The sequence below is a fragment of the Trichechus manatus genome, unplaced genomic scaffold (genome assembly GCF_000243295.1).
Source record: "Trichechus manatus latirostris isolate Lorelei unplaced genomic scaffold, TriManLat1.0 scaffold00131, whole genome shotgun sequence".
In the NCBI taxonomy this organism is placed as follows: Eukaryota; Metazoa; Chordata; class Mammalia; order Sirenia; family Trichechidae; genus Trichechus; species Trichechus manatus.
Window position 1 is genome coordinate 7,502,843 of NW_004444067.1, and position 10,436 is coordinate 7,513,278.

The window sequence follows — 10,436 nt, forward strand, 5'->3', positions numbered from 1 at the left end:
CTCCTCTTGGGCCCTCTCCACACGGGCCCTCTCCCCACAAGCCCTCTTCTCTCAGGACTGCTTGAGCCTCCTCCCATCATGGCGGCCAGGTCCCAAGAGCCAGCATGCAGGAACTATGAGGAAGTTGCTACATGGCCTTCTGTAACCAGCCCCCAAAGTCACTGAGCTAGAGAAGGTGGCTGTCCCTTCAGAAGGATTGGACATAAGACATAGCAGCACCTTGATTTTCTTTTAGGAGCTCACCTCTCCCCACCCTCAGCCCAGGTGGCTAGAACAGGTCTGACAGCAAACCTTACTCCAGGGCTAAGAACGTGATCCAAGGCTGGCCAATCAGCAACCAGCCGGGGAGGCAGTCTGCCTGCGCTCAACCCCAGCTCGTAGCTAAAAGCTAAGCTGCTGTGGGCAAGCTATCCCATCTCTAAGTGTTTTCTGCCACCCTGCCTTCCTGTTCTTCTCTCCACACAGAGTCCCCAGAAGCAAGGGTGTAGGGCTTGCTCTAGAAATCCCCACCTTGGGAGCTAGGAGCCCTCCCTGCCTCTGCAGTTCTCTGTTGCCCCAGCTGGGGACTGTATCTGCCTGGGAGTCTGGGAATAATTGCTGTTATCCACCATTCATTTCTTACTCATAAAGCGGGATAAAAAGAGGTCAGCCTCACTAGATGGCTATGACGACTCACGTCTAGGTAGAAGGAAAGCACTTGGGTACTTAGTAAGCACTCAACCACCGCTAACTCTCACTGTCACTGTCCTCATGCTGCTGGCATGACCCGAGACCCTCGCTCAAGCTGGGTCTGCCCTTTTCAGCTACATGAACAAATAAAGTCCCTGTCTTCTACCTAAGCCAGTTGGAGTGGAGTTCTGGAAAGGGTCTTAACCGATTCCTGGGAGCCCCTGCAGAGCCCTGAGGCCCGATGGTGAGTGAAGGATGGGCCATGCAAGGTCTGACAGGTGAGGTCAGGATGGAGGGGACAACCTAGCCTTGGGCGGTGGAATCTTCCAGAGCTGCCCCACCTTACTCTCCTCCAGACCAGGTTGCACCCTGCACAACTCCAGGGGGCACCACTTACTCAGTCTGCAGCTTTGAGCTCTTCAGACTGTATTTGGAATATCAATTCTCAGCCTGAATCTCTAAGGGTCAGCTCAGGTCAGGGTAAGTCACTGTTAGGGGAACTCTCTGAAAACATCTGAAACTAGGCCTAAAGAGTAACCTGGATAGGCAGATGAGGGACCCAGGGCCCACATCACTGTGGGGACAGCAGGAAACTTACATGAGAGAAGCAGATGGTGGAAGGGAGTAGGGAGTGGTGGGGAATGCAGCAGGCAGAGTCCATACTCTGCCTAAAGGCACCCAAATGCTTGGCCTTCTGACCCTCTGCCTGCCCAACAAATGAGCGTGCAGTGAATTCAGACTGAGGATGGAATCTTGGAAATGGGGCCTCTGGGCTGTAAGCACACATAGTGTCTCTGTGGTGCCACAGAGAGCCTGGTTAGAGTGGGTGCCCAACAACAGCATTGACCTGAATCAGCCTGAGATTCAAGACCCATGCCATCGCTTGTTAGTTGCTATTGCGTTGATTCCAACTCATGGCGACCCCATGTGAGTAGAGTAGAACTGCTCGCATAGGGTTTTGAAGGCTGTGGCCTTTCGGAAGCAGATTGCCAGGCCTGTCTCCCAAGGAACTTCTGGGTGGGTTCGAACCACCAACCTCTTGGCTAGTAGCTGAGTGCTTAACCGTTTTCACCAAAAGACTGGAAAACAAGTCTTCTGCATATGAGTCCAGAGAGTTATAAGTCATAATAATAATAGCACATATGCATTGAGTGTCTTCTACCCTCCAGGCACTGTTATAAGTTGTGGGAGATAACATCTACTGCTTACAGATACTCCTACCTCCTCTTATGTCCCAGCACCCTCTTGTACTTTTGGGATCCCTGTGGCTGCTTTTGCCTGATGGGCAAGGGTAACACGTGTTACTACAGGGCCAAGGCATTACAAGTCAGGACATTCCCTTCCAGCTCTCTCTTACCCTGCTGAGACAACCAGCAACATTCCAGATGGTGAGACCTCCACCAGCCTGGATATCTGAATGACCTTATAGAGCAGAGCACCATCTTCATCCCTGCCAAGTGGCATGGGCAAGGGGTAAACTTTTTTGTTGTCACTGTGCTTTCAGATTTTGTTACCCCAGCTTAACCTAGCCTAGCATGACTGATGCACAAGTGTTTTTCATGTTTGAACGCATTTCGTCCTCAGAACAATCCTATGTGGTGGTCCTATTGTTGTTCTTAGGTGCTGTCAAATCGGTTCTGACCCATAGTGACTCCATGTACAACAGAACAAAACACTGCCCAGTCCTGTGTCATCCTCACAATCATTGTTATCCTTGAGCCCATTGTTGCAGCCACTGTGTCAGTCCATCTTATTGAGGGTCTTCCGCTTTTTCTCTGACCCTCTGCTTTACCAAGCATGATGTCCTTCTCCAGGGACTGGTCCTTCCTGATAACATGTCCAAAGTATGTGAGACGTAGTCTCACCATCCTTGCTTCTAAGGAGCATTCCGGTTGTACTTCTTCTAAGACAGATTTTGTTCATTCTTTTGGCAGTCCATGGTATATTCAATATTCTTCTCCCAACACCACAATTCAAAGGTGTCAGTTCTTCTTCCGTCTTCCTTATTCATCGTCCAGTTTCCACATGCACATGAGGCAATTGAAAACACCATGACTTGGCTCAGGCGCACCTTAGTCCTCAAGGTGATATCTTTGCTTTTCAACACTTTAAAGAGGTCTTTTGCAGCAGATTTGCCCAATGCAATGCATCTTTTGATTTCTTGACTGTTGCGTCCATGGGTGTGATTGTGGATCCAAGTAAAATGAAATCCTTGACAACTTCAATCTTTTCTCCGTTTATCATGGTTTTGCTTATTGGTCCAGTTGTGAGGCTTCTCCCTATTTTAAGATAAGGTAATTGGGGCACAGAGAGGTTAGGAAACTCCCACAGCCAGTATGTGTCAAGGCTGGGCTCGAACCCAGGTCATCCAGTTCCAGAATGTGCAGTCTCTTCTTAACCAACCTTATTGAGGTGTACATTAAAATGCACCCAATTTAAGTGTACCATCTGATGAGCTCGACAAACGGATACACTCGTGCTGCCAGCCACACCCACATAGGCACCACAGATGTGCTCTCTGCCTCACCATTGCTCTCGCTCAGCACAGTGATCCTGAGATTCGGTTGCTGGATCCCCAGCGTGCTCCTCTTTGTCACTGGCGTCAGTCCACTGCATGGATGCACCACAGTTGTGCGGCTCTAAGGCCATTGTGGGCGCGGCCACGCTTTGAGGGCTGAGAGCTGCTGTGACTGTCCAGGTTTCCACGACGGGGCTGCCTCATCACTACCTGAAACTGATGCGTTTCATCCTGGGGACCTCCCACGAGATTCCCAGCTCCAGGAGGGCTGGACCCCTGGGACGGTGCTTGCTCAATAGCTGTGTTGTCGGTGGGCTGTCCTTCTGGGATGCCTCCCACCACCGCCCTTCTGTGCAGCCCAGGAGGCCAGCTTGCCTTCTGGGCCAGGGTGGGTGGTTCCTGCTCCAGGTCAAGGGCGGCACCAAGTGGGGCTTTCGCTCTGAGCCGGGGCTTCTATGGACCTCAGAGCAGCACAGAGAGGCCTGGTCCCGAGGCTGGACTGGGCCAGCCAGGCTCCAAGGCTGGGCAGGGCCACACTCAGAGGCTGGTGGACACTGACGGTCACCCTGTGTGAGAGCAGGAGCCTCACCAGGCATTGCAAACCTAAGGGCTTTACTGCAGGGAGGGTGACGAGGTGAGAGGGCGTAAGGAGCCACGTGGGAGCTGCTGAGACATCTTGGGGCCCTCCCCAGCAGCCCAGGCACTGGAAGGGGCCGGTGTGACCAGAATCCGGGGCACAGAGGGTTGCCCGCCAGGGGCAGCCACTGCCGGAGAGGCCGCCCTCAGCAGGGAGAGGGGATACCCTGGCTTCTCCCCTCCTGGTTTTCCCACCAGCGCCGAGTCTGCCCAGACCTCCGAGGGGACTGGACAGAGATTCCCTGTGATACAGAGCAGCCAGGGAAGGGGCGAGGGGGTCTCAGAGCCAGCCAGCGCATGTCCCAACACTCCCCAAGGACCCACCTGAAGAAAGGCAGGATGGGAAGGGGGAGAGGTGGGGCCCCGTCCTCAAACCGCACCCCCATGCAGAAGCACAAGCAGGAAGCAAGAGCATGGGCACTGTCCCAGGACACGAGACAAGACCAGCCTCACACCTGCCTCTCCCATGGCAGTCTCTGCCTCTGGGTCCTCCGCCTCCCCAGAGACCCAACCACCTTATAGGGCTGGACAGAGGGACAGGACGGGATCCACCACGATCCACCCTGCCTCCTACCCTCACCTGTTGTCAGCACAGTGCAGGAGGGAACCTTCTAGAAAGGAAGTCACATCACATCACTTCTCAAACCCCCGCCTGCAGCAGCTCCACCTCACAGAGAGGAAAAGCCAAGTTCCAGCAATGTCTCCAAAGCCCCACAGGATGAGCCTGTGATCCTGCTGCTGACCATTCCCACCTGCCTCCTCACTGCAGCCCAGGCCCCACCTGGCTCCTGCCCCAGGCCCTTTACATGTGCTGTCCCACGCCCAGATTCCCGCTTTTCCACGCACTTGCATAGACCCCACTCAGCACCTCCACCCCTCCGCGAGGCCCCATGACCTCCCTACTGAAAACCAGGCCCCCACATTCCCGAACCCCTTCCCTTCTAATAAACAATACAGTGGAGTTCTTGTATTTTTCCCCTATGAGAAGGTATGCTCCATGAGGGTGGGGCTTGTGTCTTTGGCTCTCTGGGGCCTCCCAGCTCCCAGAACTATGCCTGGCATAGTAGGTGCTCATAGTTGCAGAAATCATTGAATGAAGGAATGGATGGATGGGTAGATGAGTGAATAGGAACGCAGCTTCATGAGGGAAGCGAAGTTAGAACACGCAGTCCGGCTTCCCACCCCCACCTGGCCCTCTCCAATCTGCAGCTACTGGCCTGGGATGACAGCAGCCCTGGGGGTGGGCACCCTGGGAGTGTTTGCACTAATGATCACTTCCACACATGGCCAGACAGAGATGGAGAGCAGGGGGTATGCAGGAGTAGGGAGCTTTCTAGAGAACTTTCTAGATGCTAACCCCACCCCACCCCCCAGCAACCCAGGCCTCAGGCGGCCCTGTCCATGGTCCTGGAACCCAATGTGGGAAGAAGGAGCCACTATTTGTTGCTTTTAGGATGGAGCTGGGCTTTCCCAGACCCTGTGACCAAGCCAGGGAGCCCTGGTGGCTGCTAACCAAGAGGCTGGAGGTTTGAGCCTACCGAGAGGCACCTCAGAGTAAAGGCCTGGTGGTCTGCTTCTGAAAAATCAGCCATAGAAAACCCTATGGCAACTGTTTCTGTTTTTGTTTTTTTTTTAAATGACCCAGCCGAGGTTGAGCCAGTCCCAGGGGTTCCTAGCGTGAGGCCCCAGTGCCTGGCAGCAGAGCCAGCTGAGCAGCCAGCAGGGCCTTCTCCACACATGGGCGAGTGAGCACAGTGTCTCCTCGCCAGGTGCTGCCCCACCTGCCCCCACCAGGCAGCAGCCCTGCCCAGCAGATGCTGAGCTGCCTCTCAGGGCTGTACCCATTTGAGCATCCGTCCATGTGCCAGACGCCAGCCTCTTCCTCAGCTGTCCTTCTTCACTGGGCCCGATGGGTGCCATCTGCCACCTCCGCTCCTGCCCACCCACTGCCCCGGATGGCTGCCCTCAGAACCAGACACCCCAACACTGAGCACAGGCAATGGCCCACCTCAGTCCTGGTTGAGTCCTTGGGCTGGGCCATGTTGCGGCAGAGGTGGGGAACAGAGGGGTCAGGCTGAGCTGGAATTTGGCCCCCAGACGCCACCTGGATCATTGTTTCCTGGAGTGTCTGCTGGACACCTGGAGGCAGGTGGGCAGGAACACAGCTGTCTAGGTGCGGCAGGTGCTGCTGTGTGGCTGTGGGTGTACAGAGCACCCAGGCACATGTATCTTATGTCTGTATTGTCACATGGACAGAAAAAACCCATTGCCATCAAGTGGATTCCAACTCATAGTGACCCTGTAGGACAGAGCAGAACTGCCCCATAGGGTTTCCAAGGAGCGGCTGGTAGATTCAAACTGCCAACCTTTTGGTTAGCAGCCGAGCTTTTAACCACTGCACCACCAGGGCTCCATGTGAAGTCGGAGGCAGATATTACGGTGATATCCAGAAGCCGAGGAATGCCAGCAGCTATCAGAAGCTGGAAGAGACAAGGATGGATCTGCCCCCAGAGCCTCTGGAGGGAGCATGGCCCTGTAGACCGACACCTTGACCTCCAGAATTGTGAGAGAGTGCATTCCTGTTGTCTCAAGTCATCCAGTTTGTGTTAGTTTGTTACAGCAGCCCCAGGAAACTCATACTCACAGGAGACCCAGCTCAGTGGTTTCATCTTGAACTACTTGATCAAGCTTTGCCAGTTACATGAGCCAATAAACAACCTCCCGCTTTTGAGTCACTGAAAGAAGTTTGAGTTGGGGTCTTGGCCCTCTGTGTGCCTGGGTGGAGGCAGCTTCCTCCCCAGAGGCTGGCACCTTGTTCTGATGGTCCACCATCATGTAGCGGCTTTGTGCAGGTCACATCCAGTGGAGCATCTCCTTTTACAACTCACGCAGAGGTACTTGTGAGCCCATGAGGGCCTGAGGTGGGACACCCAGGCATAGGGCATATACACCCTTCCATGCCCGCCCAGCTGAGAAGGGGCCACAGCCACCCCAACAACGACCAGGCAAGGCTTGCTCTCACCAGGACAGCCGGCCCTGGTTGGCCCCAGACACCAGGCAGGGGAGTCCTCATCCAGATGGGACAAATACAGATGTGCAGTATTTGTGGTTGTCAATCACTGAGGGTCTGGGGATTTTTGTTACAGAGCATGATCACAGCAAGAGCTGACTGATACACCTGCGCATCCCTTGGCTGGGGAGGATGGGCACTTGATGAGCTGTCCCACTGACCATATCCACAGAAACAAACCTCAGTATCCAAAATAGACTGAGGTGCTGTCCCGATGCTGGGAATGTCAAAAGCTTCTGTGTCACTGGAGGAGCCAACAGCTGGCTCACAGATGAGGCACTGGAGCTTGCTTGCTAGAGGTAGAGCGAGCTTCCCAGCTCTCACCCTACAAGCAAAAAGCATATTTGGACCCCCAAAAAGCAGGTGGCTCAGCTGACCTAACTAGGCATGATCTGGATCTGCTGGAGCACATGGAATTGTGAAGACAATTTCATGTCACTTAGCTTTGCTCAGAGCCTACAGAAGAGCTGGGAAGGAGTCTCTAAAGCAAGTCCAAACAGCTAAGAGAGATGAGGCTGATGTACCATCCTAGAAGCGTCTAATTACTCTTAATGCTGCTCAGAGTCTGCTGGGGGGACATGCTCTGCCGAGGATGTGGCAGTGGCAGGTGATGCAGTGGCAGCTGATGAGCCAGCACTTCTGGGCAGGCTGGGGTGGGCGGTAGGGGGAGCCGTGCAGGAGGTGTCTCTGCCAGCAGGGCCTGTGCACGTGGAGGAGGGCTCCCATTCCCCACCCCCAGGCTCACAGGGGCCCAGAGAAGGATGGATCCGAAGGGGTGTGATGCAGCTGCAGGAGGGACCCTGGCTGGTGGGGGGCTGGGTGCCAAGCCCCAGGGGGCTGGGAGGAGCTATTGGGAACTCCTTGGCCTGTGGTGTGAGGAGAGAGGACACAGCCATGTGCATAAAGGGCCTGTGGCTGCTGGTGGGCGGAGGTGGGCAGTGAGCTCTCAGGAACTCTGGTGGTGGGAGCAGGACCCGGGCTGGCTTCACGCTAACCCTAACCATGGACACTCACCTGGAACCTTACCCTGGGCTGGGCACTGTTTCAGCACCGAAACAGTGGTGCAATGTGGGGCCAGCAGCCAGGTGGGGGCTAGTTAGAAATGCAAATTCTTGGGCCAACTCAGACCCAGTGAATCAGAAACTCTAGGGGTGGGCCCGGCATCCCCCCTCCCACCATGGTTTTGGTGTCCATGAATGCCTGAGAACCACTGACTTCAATATATTCACTCATTTCATACTCAAAACATCCACGAGTAAGCATTATGATCGTCACGGTGCCCATTTTATAGATGGGAGAACTGAGGCACAGAGACAGTAGCGCAAAGTCTCGTCGTAAGTGGTAGAGCTGAGATAGGGACCCAGGCAGTCTGGTTTTTGAACTTCCCCATCTGATACGGTGGCCAAATGTGGCTCTTTAACTCTAGATTAAAAGTGATAAATAAAACGTAAAATTCCGTTCTTCTGTTGCACTAGCCCCATCTCCAGTGCTCAAGAACTGCATGTGGCTGTGGCCAGATGCTCAGCTTTCCATCAGTTCACCACGGTGGTGCCCACCATGGCCTTCCGCAAAAGCACCCTCGTGCAGCCCAGGTACAAAATGGCAAAGTTGAATGCACAAAAGCACAGCTGCTCAGTGCTGAAGCAGAGGGGCGAGTCACAGGGCTCCTGCAAACTTGGGGAGTGCGTCCAGAGGCCCAGGTGCATTGTTATGTAATTGCTCTTTTCAAATGTGTGTTGTCTGACACAAGAATGGGCATGGACCAGAGGCAGCACACACATATTCTTGGGACCACCCTCAGCCCAGCCTCCCCTTTGCAGGTGTCTCCATCAACCCACACATCAGTTCAGATGTCCAGTTCAGATGGCACACTCTCCCTAGGAAGGGCCAGGCCACCTGGGAAGGAATAGGAGAAAGGGAATGGAGCATGGGACCAGAGAAAGCAGCTGGTCTCCTCCCTGAGAGCTACGGAACCCCCAGGGAAACCTGAGGATGCCTAAGGGCCTCCCTGACTGGGCCCTCACCAGACATGTGCATCCTTCAAGACCCGATGAGCAAAGAAACATCCATGTTTAAAACTAAATAATTTAAAGAACTAGGACCCCAGCCCTTTCCAAGTGACTGTTGGGGCGGGGTGACAGAACAGGGTCCACGGGGGGGGGGGTCTCACTGGTATGCCAGCTGGGGGTGGGCTACAGGACCGGTCAGAAGGGTCTGGGGCCCTGTGTCCCAGTAAGATTTAGGACACTGTGGGTGTTGTTTCCACATATTTTCCGGGCCTCTCCTCGTCCTCACGGGAGAATCAGCAGAGAAGAACACACGGAGAACCCATTCTGGGCTTGTTTTTCTGTCTTCCAAAGAGGCTTTTAAAGATCAAAAGAGAGTGTGCGGGTGGTGGAGAAAGACTGCTCATAACAAAACCCGCAACGGGCAGGGGGAGGGGGCCTAAGGGAAAGGGGAGAGGGGGCAAGGCCTGAGTGGACAAGAGGCGGAGCAGCTTGGAGCGTAAGCCGGAAGTGCACCGCATCACCCTCCAATGACCGGAAGTTTCAGAGCCACCCTCCCAGTGGCCCCAGGACAGCACCTGCCCACAGCCTGGGACGCCTAGACCACACCCTCCCTGCCGGCACACACAGGGTTCTGGGCCTGCCTGGGGGGCTGGGCAATGGGCCCCTCCTCCGACTAGTGTTTCCCAGGGTGTCAGGGGCCTGAGGCGCCCGGGGAGCACTTTCCCATCAAGCACCCAGGCCGGTCACCGAACCTGGCTACCTCCCAGAACTGCTCCACAGGCTCCCGTCAGCAGCCACACTCGCCTTCTCCTTGGGGCAGGCCACACTCCTCCCGGCCTCAGGGCCTTCGCACAGCCGAGCCCCACTTCTCTGCACGGCCTGGCTCCTTCTCTTCTTGTAGGGCTCAGCTCAGATGACCACTGTAGGAGGCCTTCCCTCTGCCGGCTGCCTAAGACGCTCCCTACTCAACTTTCCTCACGCTCTCATTCGGTATGGCTTTCTTTAGCTATGTGCTACAGTGCCTGGACATCGAGGGCGTTCGGTAGATATGTATTGACTGAATTAATGACCTAAGAGTTTGGGGAGGGCAGACCCCTCATTCCCAGGCCGGGCTTCCCGTAGGCAGCCTGGCTGGATCCACACTCTCTTCCTCCTGCACCCTTGGGTGGGCTCCGGGACGGCGAGGGCGCCCAATCCAGGCCCCAGCCGCCAGCTCCGGTGAAGTTGATGATGACCTGCCCTCAAGCCCCGGGTTAGCCGGAGGAGACCCCGCTAGCTGCTCGCGTGCTCCCATTTAGAGACTTCCGGAAGGCGGCGGTGACCCAGGCAGGCACACAGGCGTCTCCGCGCCCCAGGACAGGGAGGTGTCCCACAGGTGCACGGAGAGGGGCTGATGGGCATGGTCTCCCAGCTTCCTCCCCCGAGGGGGCGGTGCCGAGAACTGCCACTAGCGGAAGGCAGAACCGGGTGGTGACTTCCCCCGGGGCGGGGTGCCGCGGCAGGGGCGGGGCCTGGGGCGGGGGCGGGGCTCGGG

General features: G+C 55.6%; 1 protein-coding gene across 1 annotated transcript in view; it reads left to right on the forward strand.

The window, feature by feature from the left end:
* The first annotated feature begins 9,894 nt into the window (after positions 1-9,894).
* The window catches only part of FBRSL1 (fibrosin like 1), a 70,023-nt gene continuing 69,481 nt past the window's right edge, over positions 9,895-10,436 (forward strand). The window contains exon 1 of the mRNA XM_023739306.1: positions 9,895-9,944. Coding sequence (XP_023595074.1) covers positions 9,895-9,944 — 50 coding nt within the window. The remainder of the gene's footprint in view (positions 9,945-10,436) is intronic.